This window comes from Symphalangus syndactylus, chromosome 4 (assembly GCF_028878055.3).
Source record: "Symphalangus syndactylus isolate Jambi chromosome 4, NHGRI_mSymSyn1-v2.1_pri, whole genome shotgun sequence".
Taxonomy (NCBI): domain Eukaryota; kingdom Metazoa; phylum Chordata; class Mammalia; order Primates; family Hylobatidae; genus Symphalangus; species Symphalangus syndactylus.
In genome coordinates, this window is record NC_072426.2 from 132,024,897 (window position 1) to 132,041,440 (window position 16,544).

The following is a 16,544-nucleotide window of genomic DNA, read 5'->3' on the forward strand; positions in this document are numbered from 1 at the left end:
CTACCTATAATAATGGAAGAGATAAATTATTTTTATAATGCCCCTTTTTGATGCCAATGACATAATTCCAAAGGGCACTATAACAATTCTATGATGAACCAAAGCCTGTGGTCTAAGCACATTGTAGTTGATTTTCAGAATAAAATAGATGTAGAACAATGGATGAAGTGCTTATCCTTCAGAACTTTTTTTTATATTTTAGTGTCAATTTTTTTCTTTTCATTTTTTTGTTTGCTTTTTTTCTAGTACCAGGGTGTCACTCTGCTGCCCAAGCTGAAGTGCAATGGTACAATCATAGCTCACTGTAATCTCAAACTCCTTGGGCTCAAGTGATCCTCCCACCTCAGCCTGCTGTGCAGCTAGGACTATAGCACACCACCATGCCCAGCCAATTTTTTTTTATTTTTTGTAGAGACAAGGTCTGTCTGTGTTGCTGGGGCTGGCCTAGAACTCCTGGCCTTAAGCAATCCTCCCACCTCAGCTTCCCATAGTATTGGTATTACAGACATGAGCCACTGTGCCCAAGTAGTATCCATTTTCTGGAAAGAATCTGAATGTGGACAGAGCTACATGTTTTGACAATTAGCTAGACAGAACATTGATTTATTAAAACTTTTCCATAAAAATTAAAGAATACAATTAGAATGTTATGAAAATAACACCAGGACACCTTACCTGAGCACTCAAGAAGTTACAGTGTGTTTTTCCTTATGCTAGGTAGAGGGAATACATGTGCCAGGAGCAGGAACGTTTCTCAGGTAACAATCCTGCATTCTGCCCCAAAACATCGGGGAATGAGCCATTAAAAACCCAACACTTTATCTGTAGCCTGAAACACTTTTTGGTGGTCAGTACCAATCATTCACAAAATGTGCAGGAAAATCTCAAAAACAAATAGAACCAACCATCTGCTGTAGCAACTCCTGGTACGTGACAATTGAACCATATCATCAGCACATAGGAAAGTAGTCTGAATAGTAGGGGGAGATGCAGCTGGATGATCCAAAGTATTATCTAGACAATAGAATACAAGTTAGTCAAGGGATACTAACTATAGACTTTTTCTTGTTTCATCCACTTGAAATCACACCTGAATATTAAGGGACAGTTCCTTCAAATCCTAGCCTTCAGGGTGGCAGTCAGGTGCAGATTTTATATATCAATAACCAACAGTGAACGTGAACTTAAAGGGCTTAGTGCATAACCAATGCTAATCCAGGTTCAGAAGTAAAGGAAAGAATAATACAAACTGCAGAGGGTAACCAAGGCCAATAATTTGTCTTGCTAATTATTAGGTGGACTATAATGCACCTAATCCCATATTAAACACTTTCCTGAAAAATCAGATTCACTAGGACAAAAATGGCATGTTTTCTAAGAGTCGATAGCTTTCATTGGATGAGTGTATATCTAAACTGTCCTTTTGAGAGAGGGTTGAACTACACTCTGTGCCCCTCCAGGCTCCATCACACCAACAGAGTTAATGACGACAAAGAGGATTCACTTGTCACAGAGGACTTTAGGTGGCTCTAGTAACAGAAAATCTTTGCCACGTGGGTGACTTAATTTGAGCTTTTAAAGTCAACTGCTCTAGTTCACAAGGTGTTTCTTGAGTTCATTCAGAAATGAACCTTGACTCCAATTAAGTTTACCCTAACTTTCCTAAACTTAAGCTGAGAAAATGGCCCTTTCAAATGTCACTTGGGATCTGGGCCAACACTATCCCGTTACATGGTTCATGCTGTTAGAACTATATGCCAGGATTTGCTCTAATAACAAAAACCCACACTCCCACCAGTAACTGTTGAACAAGACATTTGTAATTTTAATATCCCAGTGCACCATTTTAAATCCGTTTTGCACATTGCTTTACTAATATGATCAATATTTTACTTGGCTTCCTATACAAGGAACTGAAATTGTGCCCCACTTTTACTAAAGATGAAGCAGATAGACTCAGTCTATTCATAGTGTTCTAACTGGGGATGGAGAAAATAGCTAGTCCAAAACTGAGCTAGGCACTGGGTAGCCCAGATGAATAGATATCATTCTTGTACTCAAAGAACTCACATGTTTCAGAAAGGAAGGACATATGTACAGAAACAGTTGTAGTATGATGTTATATGTGCTATATGTGTTGTATGTGCTATAACAGAAGTGTGCAAGAGGAATACATAAGAGAACAAAGGACAAAACACTTAACCTCCCTAGGCTCAGAGGTTAAACAGAGGAATGAAGTCTAGAAGGATGAATATGAGATCACAAGGAGGGAAAGAAGAGCATGGGGATTAAAATACTGAAGTGCATTCGGGCCATGGTGAAAAGTTACTTTGGGCAGAAAGTGGTAGGCAAGGAGACTGGAAACATAGTCAATGGCAAGACAGTTGAATATTTAAAGGTTCATTATGGCTGGGTGCAGTGGCTCACACCTGTAATCCCAGCACTTTGGGAGGCTGAGACGGGATGGTCACTTGTTCCCAGGGGTTCGAGACCAGCCTGGGAAACATGAAGAAATCCAGTCTCCATCAAAAATATAAAGATTAGCTGGGCATGGTGGCATATGGCTGTAGTCCCAGCTACTCAGGAGGCTGAGGCAGGAGCATGGCTTAAGCCCGGGAGGTGGAGGTTGCAGTGAGCTGTTTGTGCCACTGCACTCACAATGCGGTTTTGATTTCATCTCCTAAGGTACAGTAAGCTATTGAAGGAGATTCCAACTCTTTATGAAAGAGATGGAATTTTAGAATAATTCCTTCAGTTGTCTAATCAGAACAATCTATCTTTGTTGACAATTCACCGATAAATATGTAAATAACAGCAATAGTCTCCAGGTTCAGTTTACAGCAAAGACATTATAATATTTATCATATTATATTAGCCACTTATTTTTAGTTTTAAAAACTCAGTCTAAAATTGTCCTACCCTTCGAGGTCAAAAAATCTAATGTTTGCCTTATAAGCAAACCAGCATATATAACAAATACATCTATTCATTCTCCTACCTATCCCAGTGGCAACAAATATGATTTGGAGATGAATAGAAGAAAAGGTTAGACTTTCCCTTAGTATCTCTTGATCACCTTACAGAGCTCAAGTCTATTGAAACTTTATCTGTATAAAAGAATCTGAGGCCTTTCACATGAGAGCTGCCACTGTCAAAGCTACCACGAGAGGTGCTGCTGTCAAACACCTTTTTAGGACTAAGGTACAAGGTCATACCATGTTAAGCAGACCCTCTACACATACATGAGATGACATGCAAAGTATCCTACCCCAGGATAACATGAGATCCTGTGTATATCAGCTGTGAAAGAAACTCGAACTTGAAATAATACACTTCCATAATAATCATAACAATCCTAAGCAGAAGAAAAAAATTAAGATCGCAAACCATATATCTTTTCTAACACAAAAAAAGAGAACAAAGGAAGAAGGGGCACAACACAAAAATTAAAAGAATTAGAAAATTCGATAGATTAAAACCAGATCAGGCCGGGCGCAGTGGCTCACGCCTGTAATTCCCAGCACTTTGGGAGGCTGAGGCAATTGGATCACGAGGTCAGGCGTTCGAGACCAACCTGGCCAACACAGTGAAACCCCATCTCTACTAAAAATACAAAAATTAGCCGGGTGTGGTAGCACACACCTGTAATCTCACCTACTGGGGAGGCTGAGGCAAGAGAATCGCTTGAACCCGGGAGACGGAGGTTGTGGTGTGCCAAAATTGCACCACTACACTCCAGCCTGGGTGACAGAGCAATACTTGGTCTCAAAAAAAAAAAAAAAAAAAAAAGATCAAATACCATCAAGTATTTGTCTTCCAGGGGATGATGAAATGGAATAAAATATTTTTATATTTCCCTACTTTGCTCCTTTTTTAAATTTTTAGACTTCTGGTAATTAATATAACTCAACAATGGCATTGTTGAAAAGTTGTATAGTAGTTTCCTGATGGATTTCAGAACAATGAATAAAGTCTTAAGAAAATAATATCACATATTTGCAATTATTTCTCCAGGGATTTAGGAAGTAATAAGATTGAAAATCTTCCACCGCTTATATTCAAGGACCTGAAGGAGCTGTCACAATTGTAAGACTGATGTTAATTTTACCACCTCATTTCTTTATTTTATTATTTTTTAAATTGTGGTAAAATATGCATAACATAAAATTAGCCATTTTTAAGTGTGTAGTTGAGTAGCATTAGCTACATTCACATTGCTGCACAACCATCACCACCATCTACCTTCCAGAAGTTTTTCATGTTGCAAAACTGAAACTCTAGCCACTAAACACTAACTTCCCACTCACGCTTCCACCATCCCCTGGCTACCACCATTCTACTTTGTGTCTGTGTGAATTTGACTACTCTACATACCTTGTAGAAGTGAAATCATGGAATATTTATCTTTTTGTGACAGGCCTATTCTACTTAGCATACTGTCTTCAAGTTTCATTTCTGTTGTAGCAGAAATGAATTTCCTTCCTTCTTAAGGCTGAACAATATTTCATTGTGTATATGTATTGCAGTGTTTATTCACCCATCAATGGACATTTTAGTTGCTTCCATCTTTTGGCTATTGTGGATAACGTTGTTATGAACCTGGGTGTACAAATATTTGTTGACCCTGCTTTCAATTTTTAGGTACCTACTCTCAAAAGTAGAGTTGCTGTTTCATACATTTCTGTCATTTTATTTTTAATGTATGTTTCATTCTGTTTTCCATAGAAGTTTAACCATTTTACATTTCCACTAGTAGTATACTAGGGTTTCCATTTCTCCACATCCTTCCCAACACTTGGTATTTTCTGTTTTTTTTATAATAGGCATGCTAATGGATGTGAAATGGTATCTCACTGTGGTTTTGTTTTGTGGTTCCCAGTGATTAGTCATGTTGAGCAACTTTTCATGTACTTATTGGCCATTTGGATACCTTCTTGCAGAAAAATCTGTTCAAGTCATTCACTCATTTTTCAATTGGATTGTTCAGGTTTTCTGTAGTTGTTAGATTGTTGGAGTTCTTATATATTCTGGATGTTAACTTCTTTTCAGATACATGATTTTCAAATATTTTCTCCCATTGTATGGGCTGCCTTTTCACTCTATTATGGTGTCCTTTGATGCACAAAAGTTTTTAATTTATGTATAGTCTAATTTTTAAATTTCTTTTTTTGTTACTTATGCTTTTGGTGTCATATCCAAAATGACACCAAATGTCATTGGTGTCATGTCATGAAGCTTTTCCTATGTGATTTCGTCTAAGAGTCTTATAGTTTTTAGCTTTAACATTTAGGTCTTAAATCCATTTTGAGTTTACTTATGTACACGGTGTAAGGTAAGGATCCAACTTCATTCTTTTGCATGTGGATGTCCAGTTTTCTCAACACAATTTATTGAAAAGACTACTCTTTCCCCATTGAATGTCCTTGGCACCCTTGTTGAAAATCATTTGACCATATATCTGTGAGTTTATTCCTGAGCTCTCTATTCTATTCCATTAGTCTACATGTCTGTATTTCAGCCAGTACCACACTGATTGCTGTAGCTTTGTAGTATGTTTTGAAATTAAGTAGTGTAAAATCTCCAATTTTGTTCTGCTTTTTTCAAGATTGTTTGGCTATTTGGGCTCCCTGCGTTTTCCATATGAATTTTAGGATGGATTTTTATATTTCTGCAAAAAAAAAAAAGGCAATGGGATTTTGGCAGGTTGCCTTGAATCTGTAGCTCACTGTGAGCAATACTGACATCTTAATATTAAGTCTTCTGATCTGTGAACATAGCATGTCTTTCCTTTCATTGGTATCTTCCTTATTTTCTTTCAGCAATGTTTCACAGTTGCCAGGGTATTTATCTTTCACCGCCTTGGTTAAGTTTATTTAAGTATATTATTCTTTTGATGCTATTGTAAATATAATTCTTTTCCTCATTTTCTTTTGTGATTATTCATTGCATATAGAAACACAGCTGATTTTTGTGTGTTAATTTTATATCCAGCAATGTTGATGAATGTTTTAGTTCAAATGGATGTCTTTTTAGTTAAATCTTTAGGATATTCTACATATAAGATTACATCATCTGTAAACAGAGATAATTTTTTTCTTCTTTTACAATTTGGATGCCTGCCTTTCATTTTTTTTTTCTTGCCTAATTGTTCTGTTTAGGACTTCCAACATTATGTTGAACGAAAGTGGTAAAAGCAGGAATCCTTGTCTTGTTCCCACTCTTAGGGGAAAGCTTTTGGTCTTTTACCATAGAGTGTGGGTTTTCATATACATCCTTTATTATGTGAGGTAGTTTCCTTTTATTTCTAGTTTGCTGAGTCCACTTCATTTTTTTATACAACCCATTGGTCATTGTCATTCTTTCTCTCTTTCCTTCTTTCTGTAACTGTGGCTCCCCCAGCAGTTCCTTCCATCCCCCATGTAACTTACGGTCTAATCTCCAGTAAATATTTTTATTTATTTCCTTTTTTTTTTTAATTTTGTTTTTGTAGAGATGGGGGTCTCATTATGTTTCCCAGGCTGTTCATATTGGACTTCAAGGCTCATGTCATTTTCTCACCTTGGTCTCCCAAAATGCTGGGATTACAGGCATGAGCCACCACACCCAGTCTAAATATTTTAAAAAGAGAAATTTTCCTGAGAAATTTCCTTTAATCAATGATTCTTGTTTCAAGGTGTTGTTTTTCAAAGATTCTGAAATTTTCTCCATTTAAATTTAGCTTTCAGTTCTCTTTAAGAAGGCAGGTGCTTGTAGTCCCAGTAAGTTGAGAAGCTGGGGCAGGAGGATCCCTTGAGCCCAGGAGTTCGAGTACAGCCTGAGCAACATAGCAAGTCCCCATCTCTAAAAAATTAAAATATAAAAATAAATTCCCTTTAAAGTCTACTTTTCATTTCATGTTTTATGACTTAAGATTTATTGTAAAAGATATATTATTCCATTAATTCAAATTTTGACTAAATGAGATTATTTTATTTCATTTTATTTAAACTGTATCTGATCTTAGGCAAAATGTGAAGTAGGTGCGGCTCTTTCTGGGTCCCCTACCACTTCTCTGGTGGCAGCCCTTTCTTGACAGCTCCGCCTTCATGCCCATGTTTTATTAGCTCTCACTCTATCACTACCATAATCACGGAGTATTTACCACAAGCTGGGCACTGTTCTAAGTGTTTCATCTTAATTAATTCACTTACATGTACAATCAACCCTGTGAGGCCAGTGCTATTTCTATCTCTTTATTTCATTGACAAACAAAAGTTGTATATATTTATCAGTACAACATGATGTTTTGAAATATGTATACATTGTGAATTCCCTAAATTGGGCTAATTAACGTATGCATCATCTCACATAGTTATTTTTTGTGGTGAGAACATTTAACATCTACTCTCTTAGCAATTTTCAAGAATACAATACATTGTTATTTGCTATAGTCAGCATGTTGCACAATAGATGTCTTGAACTTATTCCTCCTTTCTAACTGAAATTTTTGTATCTTTTGACCAATATATTCCAATCCTTCTCCACTTGCCTCTGGTAACCGCATTCCACTCTCTACTTCCATGAGTTCAACTTTTTTAGATTCCACATATAAATGAGATCATGTGGTAATTGTCTTTCTATGCCTGACTTATTTCATGTAGCATATTGTCCTCCAGATTCATTCATGTTGTTGCAAATGACAGGATTTTCTGGGCTTTTTTAAAGGCTGAATAGTATTCTATTGTGTATGTATACTTTTTTTTTTATCAAGTCATCCTTTGATGGACACTTGGGTTGAATCCATACCTTGGCTATTATGAATAATGCTGCAATGAATATGGGAGTACAGAAATCTCTTTAATATACTAATTTTATTTCCTTTGGATATATATCCAGTAGTGGAATTTCTGGACCATGTGGTAGTTCAATTTTTGATTTTTGAGGAAGCCCCATACTATTTTCCATAATGGTTGTACTAATATATTCCCACCACCAGTATGCAAGGGCAACCTTTTCTTCAAATCATACTCAGCACTTATCTTTCATCTTTTTGATAAAAATTATTCTAAAAGGTGTGAGGTAATATTTCATTGTGGTTTCAGTTTGCATTTCTCTGATGATTAGTGATGTTGAGCATTTTTTCATATACCTGTTAGTCATTTATATGTCTTCTTTTGAAAAATGTCTATTCAAGCCCTTTCCCTAATTTTTAACCAGCTTATTTGTTTTCTTGCTGAGTTGTTTGAGTTCCTTACACATGTTGGACATTAACCACTTACGAGATATATGCTTTGCAAATATTGTCCCCCATTACACAGATTGTCTCTTCACTCTATTGATTGTTTCCTTAGCTGTGCAGAGGCTTTTTAGTTTTATGTAATCCCATTCATCTATTTCACTGTTGTTGCCTATATTTTGGGGGCAATATCCAAAAAAATCATCACCCAGGTTAATGTCCTGGGGCTTTCCACCTACATTTTCTTCTACTCATTTTATAGTTTTACAGTTTAGGTCTTTAATCCATTATGAGTTATAGTATACTTTTGTTCATAAATATTTAAAAGTAACCCAAAATAAACAGATTCACTCCCTTTACTCATGTAGTTTTTAGAAATGACCTATTGCTGCTTTTTTTAAAAAAACAGGAATCTTTCCTATAATCCAATCCAGAAAATTCAAGCAAACCAATTTGATTATCTTGTCAAACTCAAGTCTCTGTAAGTATTCACATATGGGGATAGTTTTATGATAAAATTGTTTTTTAAATACTAACAATGTATATTTTTATATATTTCTTTCAAATCATAAGCTTTATTTCCAACACATTAGTTTAGCTCTACAAAAACATATGAGTGCTTGCTGAACTATAAACAGACAACTATTAGTTTTATCTTATATATTTAGAAATTAAAAAATAATGATGAATTATTTTATATTTTTCTATAAGTCACTAGGAGCTTATGTTGATTTGTTTGCTTTGACCCTTCAAAGGCATCTGTGCATATTCACTCTCTTAACACTGGGTATTTTATAATTTATTATAAGCATTTTTACCTCAAGATGGAATATTCTAGATTATATAAATCCTTACTTGTACCACACACACAAAAACAGACAAAAATTCTGTTAAAGTCAAAGAATTGCCTTAAAAGATAAGCTTCAGGGCTGAGCGCAGAGGCTCACACCTGTAAACTCAGCACTTTGGGAGTCCAAGGCAGAAGGATTGCTTGAGACCAGGAGTTCAAGAATAACCTGAGCAACATAGGGAGACCCTGCCTCTACAAAAAAATAAAAATAAGCAAATTAGTTGAGTGTGGTGGCATGCACCTGTGGTCCTAGCTACTTGGGAGGCTAAGGTGGGAACACTGCTTGAGCTGGGAGGTTGAAGCTGCAGTAAGCCATGTTCATACCATGACACTCCAGCCAGGGCACCAGAGGAAGACCCTGTCTCAAAAAAAAAAAAAAAAAAAAAAAAAAAAAAAAAAAAAAAAAGATAAGCTTCAGTTCATTTAATTTGAGTGTTCCCTCAGTAAAATGACATTTTATTAGAAAAAAATTGATTAAGTAAAAATTACTAGGAAATTTTCAAGGATGTAAAACATCTCTGCTATTGTAATATTGTACAAAAGATAATGCTTGTGCATTTATTCCACACATATTTATTGAGTAGTTAAAATGCACAAAGCATTGTGCCATGATCTGTGAGGATCTAAAAAAAATCAAATAAGGAAGATAATATGTGTATAAATAACACAATCAGGAGGAGGAGGATTTGCGGAAGTGGGTGGGCTGAGTATAATTATTTTGTTCAGAGTAAGTGTTAACTAAAAGCATTTTATTAAATTGTCCTTCATGAAAACTCAATTTATTAAACCATGTATAACACATGTTCTTTTGATTGATTATTAATTTGATATTTTTAGCAGCCTAGAAGGGATTGAAATTTCAAATATCCAACGAAGGATGTTTAGACCTCTTATGAATCTCTCTCACATGTAAGTAGATATTTTTATTGTTTTTCACCATGATTTTAATATTTGTTTCCACGTGTATTATGATAATGCATTCAATCTATTAATATTTTCTAGAAATTTGCCAGCTATAAACTGAATGTTTGTGTTCCTCCAAAATTTATATATTGAAATCCTAACCCCAATGCAATGGTACAAGGAGGTGGGGCCTTTGGGAGGTGACTAGGTCATGAGGACAGAGCCTTTGTGAGTGGGATTAGTGCCCTTAGAAAACAGACTCTGGTCCAGGCCAGTGGCTCATGCCTGTAATCCCAGCACTTTGGGAGGCTGAGGCAGGTGGATCACCTGAGGTCCAGAGTTCAAGACCAGCCTGGCCAACATGGTGAAACCTTGTCTCTACTAAAAACACAAAAATTAGCCAGGCATGGTGGTGATTCCAGCTACTCGGGAGGCTGAGGCAGGAGAATAGCTTGAACCCTGGAGACAGAGGTTGCAGCGAGCCAAGATCGCACCACTGCACTCCAGCCCAGGCGACAGAGTGAGACTCTGTCTCAAAAAAAAAAAGAAAAGAGACTCTGGAGACCACCCTTGCCCCTCCACCTTGTGAAGACAGAGAGAGAAGATGGCCATCTAAGAAACATGTGGTCCCCTACCAGACACTGAATCTGCTGGCACCTTGATCTTGGTCTTCCCAGCCTCCAGAACTGTGAGAAATAAACATTCGTTGTTTAAGTCACTCAGTCTATGATATTTTTGTTACAGCAGCCAAATGGACTGAGACATGTCTAAACAATAATTAAAACTCTTAAAGCTTTGATATTGGGTGAGATGATTTTAGTTTTCCACAGTCTGGTAGAATCTCATAGGAGATTTTTGAATCTCAGGAAACGTGAGTGTGAGGGGAATCCACTTGGTCTTGTAAGAAGTTCTCAGCTCTAATGGCTGTTCACAGATATTGGTGTTTGCCTAATGAGCTAGTAATTTGTGTATAGGGTGTGTTAGTCCATTTTGCATTACTATAAAGGAATATCTGAGGCTGGGTAGTTTATAAGGAAGAGTTTATTTTGGCTCACAGTTCTGTAAGTTGTAAGAGAAGCATGGCACCAACCTCTAATTTTGGTGAGGTCGTCAGGAAAGCTTTTAATCATGGCAGAGGACAAAGAGGGAGTAGGTGTGTCAAATGGCGAGAGAGAAAGCCAGAGAGAGAAGAGGAGGTGCCAGCTCTTTTTAACAATCAGATCTCATGTGAAATAATAGAAGGAGAACTCACTTATTACTGCAGGAAGGACACCACACCATTCATGAGGGATCTAACCCATGACCCAAACACCTCCTACTGGGCCCCACCTCCAACATTGGGAATCAACTTTTGACATGAGATTTCGAGTAGACAAATATCCAAACTATATCCCATGGTACAAGTGCTAACAGATGAAGAGGAAGGAATTTATATAGGCAATATAAAATAATTATAAATAAATCAATGCTGCAAATGAAGGTAGTTAGGAAGAAATCTTTCTCAATAAAAATATCCCCACATGTCAGGGCATGATTCAAGCAAGCATGCATGGATGAAATGGTAAACTTTGAAAAATCTTTTATTCAAAGAGTATGTCTGGTTGTACCTGTGATTACATGCTTTAGAAGCATTTTTTAATTGAATGCAATTTTATAGCAGTTATTAGAATGATCCATGCCATGGAAATTAATTTTCAATAATTTAGAAAATCTCAGCTACCATCAACTCTGTAATTTTGCTTGTATTTTAAGTCTAACACAGAACCCTGATTTTGTTTTCCATAATTCCTCAGAAAGATGGCTTATAAAAGATTCCTTGCTTGTATGCAACATAAAGCTATCTGAACTAAATTAAACAGAACAGAATTTATTGGAAGAAAATGGTATAACACAAAATCTGAGGAATAATTTATACCCACTGGAATTATCCATCCAAGTGTCATTCAATCAGATTCAGAGTTCCAGGAGAGAGAATCTAGTGTACCCAGGGCACTTACCTGCTCTGGGCTAGGGATTGCCTCCACTGAAGGTCCCACCATAACTTCTCAAAAAGGGAGAAGTGATTCTTTCAAAGGAAATCAGAACACTATTATCAGAATAGTGGTTGAGTGCTGGGCAGCCAAAGTAGCATACGAAGAGTTACTATAATTCTGTTGATAAAAGCAACACTTCAGCCTAAGACACATAAAGGAAAGTAAAATACCAATCAACACTCCTTCCTTCTTCATGTTCTGCTCTCCTGTCCTTCATGGTTTACAGAATAAATGGATATAACCGAATGGATATATCAGCAATTGACCTTGAACTTGACAGGACAAATTGTAATCATCAAGTTTTTATCTTTTCTTACTATAGCTCTTTATACACTAAAGATCATTTATATTTTTTGGCAGAACACATGGTTTCATAGGCAAATAGATCTAATTTGAAGTTCAATTTGCATATTTAGTAGAAACTTTCCTAGCAAATAACTTGCCTACATTGAAGATCCATCTCTTCCTATAATGATGCTAATACTTACCTCACAGAATTCATTTGAGAACTTATTTCTGATACTTAAGAAATACTCAATAAAAGATATTGGTGTTGGTGGTAACACAGTAGTAATTATAAATTATCTTCATGGTACATTTATCAACAAGGAAAGTCTCTCTATTGATGAAAGAAGTCACTCAACAAATATTTATTGAACCCTTTATTCTGTACTAAAATCTAGTGTGAGAGATAGGCATGTTAGCAAGTAGTTACAGATAACATAACTTCTTTTTTTTTCTTTTACTGTGGCACTTCCATGTTTAATGTCTTTAATATTATTTTGTTATTTTTATTAATTGACAAATAATAATTGCACATCTTCATGGGGTACATAGTGATGTTTTGGTACATACAATGTATAGTGATCAGATCAGGATAAAGGATAATTAGCATATCCATCCTCCAAAACATTTATCATTTCTTTGTGTTTAGAACATTCAATATCCTCCTTCTAGCTATTTGAAACCATACGTTATTGTTAACTATAGACATCCTACCATGGTATAGAATATGAGAACTTATTCTCCTTTCTAGCTGTAACTTTGAATTCTTTAATAAATCTCCCATCTCTTCCTTCTCCTTACCCTCCCCCTCAGCCTGTAGTATCCTCTGTTCTACTTTTACTTCTGTAAGATCAACATTTTTAGCTTCCATATATGAATGAGAACATAAGGTGTTTAACATTATTCCTGGCTTATTCCATTTAATGTAATGTCCTCCATTTCCCTCCTTGTTGCCACAATGACAGAATTTCACTCTTTTTTGATAGCTGAATATTCCATTGTGTATATCTACCACATTTTTTTATCCGTTCATCTGTTCATCAACACCTAGGTTGACTCCATATCTTGGCTATTGTGAATAGTGCTGAAGTAGCATTGTTTGTATGGGGTAATACGTAAGGTTCATTGCCTCACACCAAGGAAATTAAGGATGTGGACACACAAGGAGTGCAGTTAAGAGCAGAGGTTTAATAGGGAAGAGAAAGAGAAAAGCTCTCTCTCCTGCAGAAAGAGAGGAGTGCCTGAATAGGTCTTCCAGTTCTGTGGTGAAATGCAAGGGTTTCACACAGTAGCTTGAGGAGGCCATGTCTGATTTACATAGGGCCCAAAAGATTGCATGGACCAGGTGTGCCATTTGCATAGCATGCAAAGAAACTGGCTGCCCCACCCTAATCTTTCATTATGCAGATGGGTTCTCTACCTGGCTGGCACCATGTTGTCTGCTTCTTTACTGTACACGTGGTTGACAAAGAAGAGGAAAGATGGAGCCTCCATGTTGAACATGCTTGGCCCCCAGGTAGCCTTTTCCTATTGGCACAGCTGCCGGCTGTGCAAGCTTCTTCTAGCTTGCTTTTCTATGTCTGCAGCTTGATTTTTCAGGCTGCTCTTTGTTAGAAAAGAAATTATTTGGGGGCTGCTGTTTATTAAAAGAGAAAGCTTACCAAGGACTCTCTTACCCTCACTAACTGCCTAAATACTTTCTTTTTAGCTCCTGTATCAGTGCTGCAATAAACATGGGGATGCAGATATCTCTTTGATATGATTTTCTTTTCTTTGAATAGATTCTCAGGAATGGGATTCCTGGATCATGTGCTAGTCCTTTTTTTTTGAGATAGAGTCTCACTCTGTCACCCAGGCTGGAGTGCAGTGGCACAATCTCGGCTCACTGCAACCTCTGCCCCCACAGGTTCAAGCGATTCTCCTGCCTCAGCCTCCCAAGTAGCTGGGACTACTGGTGTGCGCCTCCATGCCTGGCTAATTTTTTGTATTTTTAGTAGAGACGGGATTTCACCGTGTTAACCAGGATGGTCTCAATATCCTGACTGCATGAACCACCCACCTCGGCCTCCCAAAGTGCTGGGATTACAGGCGTGAGCCACTGCCCCCGGCCCATATGCTAGTTCTATTTGTAGTTTTCTGAGGAACCCCCATGTTGTTCTCCGTTCTCCATAGTGCCTATACTAATTTACATTCCTGCCAATAAGAGTTCCCTTTTCTCCAGCTTCTCACCATTTGTTACTTCTTGGTCTTTTTGATAATAGCTATCTATCCATCGTTGGAGTAACATGATACCTCATTGTGGTTTTAATTCGCATTTCCTTGATCATTCGTGAGGTTGAGCATTTTTTCAAATATGGGTTGGCCATGTGTATGTCTTCTTTTTTTTTTTTTTTTTTTGAGACAGAGTCTTGCTCTGTCTCCCAGGCTGGCGTGCAGTGGCACGATCTCGGCTCACTGCAAGCTCCGCCTCTCGCCTCCCAGGTTCACACCATTCTCCTGCCTCAGCCTCCCGAGTAGTTGGGACTACAGGAGCCCGCCACCACGCCCAGCTAATTTTTTGTATTTTTAGTAGAGACGGAGTTTCAACATATTAGCCAGGATGGTCTCAATCTCCTGACCTCGTGATCCGCCCGCCTCGGCCTCCCAATGTGCTGGGATTACAGGCGTGAGCCACTGCGCCCGGCCTTGTATGTCTTCTTTTGAGAAATGTCTGTTTAGATCATTTGCCTATTTTTTAATGGGATGTTTCCTTTTTTTCTTTTCTTTTTTTTCCTTTTGTTGGTGTTGAAATAACATCATAACTTCAATAACAAAAAAACGACAGAAACACAGGAGAAAATACTTAACTCTTCCCCTGAGAGTTAGAAAGCAATCACTTGCAGCACAATAGGAGCTGTGTAACTGCATTTACATATACTAAACATCGAAAGTACAATAAAGGTTTCTCTGGAGGGATTCATTCTCTTGATCACATGTAACAGTTTGTATTCTAAGACATGTCTAACACTTGTTTTATTTATTATGCCTTTCTGCTACTCTCACCCACACATTCCTTAACAGTGAAATCAAGCTAATGATAATTGGATGTAAGTTTAAAGTTTCAGAATCCCTAATGTTTTCGTCCTCTCAATTTCATCTTAAGACATTTTCTTTCTACTGATAAAATGTAGAAAATAAATATGAATTTATGGTGACACTGAATTAAATGGAGAATCTTATTTTACCTTCTCTTTGTATACCAGATATTTTAAGAAATTCCAGTACTGTGGGTATGCACCACATGTTCGCAGCTGTAAACCAAACACTGATGGAATTTCATCTCTAGAGAATCTCTTGGCAAGCATTATTCAGAGAGTATTTGTCTGGGTTGTATCTGCAGTTACCTGCTTTGGAAACATTTTTGTCATTTGCATGCGACCTTATATCAGGTCTGAAAACAAGCTGTATGCCATGTCAATCATTTCTCTCTGCTGTGAGTATTTCCTGGTTAAAGGGGAATTGTAGTTTTGAAATATACAAAAGCATTATTATTAGAAAATAAGTTGTGTGAGTGGTAGAATTATGGAATTTTACATTTTTCTCCTTTTTGCGTGTATGCTGCTTTCACATTTTCTACAAAGAAAATAGAATTACTTTAGCAATAAGAAAAAATATGTTTTTTTAAACTAGGAAATTTAATCACCTTACACAAATTAAGGAAGCTTTCATTTATTAGTTCTCTCTCATACAGTGGCTCCGAAGGCACAATATTTTGTTGAAGCATCTAAAATCTTTTACTACAAATAAAATTGCAATCTCCTATGGTCACAATTTTACATGCAGACCTATACTTACTTTTTTATGTGTATGTCCAGTTCACAGATATTGACTTAACAGCTACATGTTTTCCTGATCTCTGAGCTACTAGAAGTTTTTTCCACTCTAACTGAAATGTGTAAATAAGAAAATGTTTTTAGGGAGTATTCATTTTTTCAAAAAGTTGTTGCAATGTAATGGCAAGGTATTATGTTAAATGAATACTGCAAAGAAAAATAAGGAAAAAACCAGTCCTCAGGATGTTTGTAATCTAAGTCAAGTGGCCTAGAATTTATCCGTGCTCCCTCAAGCAAGTAAAGCATCAATCTACATGAGGTTCTACTTTTGTATGTGTGCTGCCTCCATGTACTGTCCCCATCCTTATTCAGAGTCTAATGTCTAAATTTTTTTTTTTATTACAAGCTATGTAAGAAACAGAACTCAGAAGCCATTTACTATTTTG

At 36.8% G+C, this 16,544-nt stretch overlaps 1 protein-coding gene across 8 annotated transcripts in view; it reads left to right on the forward strand.

The window, feature by feature from the left end:
- Positions 1-16,544, forward strand: part of RXFP1 (relaxin family peptide receptor 1) — a 122,205-nt gene that overhangs the window by 97,723 nt on the left and 7,938 nt on the right. For 6 of the 8 annotated variants that reach the window (XM_055276256.2, XM_055276257.2, XM_063638333.1 and 3 more), the window contains 4 exons: positions 4,015-4,086; positions 8,625-8,696; positions 9,903-9,974; positions 15,529-15,758. In XM_055276256.2, coding sequence (XP_055132231.1) covers positions 4,015-4,086; positions 8,625-8,696; positions 9,903-9,974; positions 15,529-15,758 — 446 coding nt within the window. The remainder of the gene's footprint in view (positions 1-4,014; positions 4,087-8,624; positions 8,697-9,902; positions 9,975-15,528; positions 15,759-16,544) is intronic. The other 2 variants (XM_063638332.1, XM_055276259.2) reach the window with 2 other exon arrangements.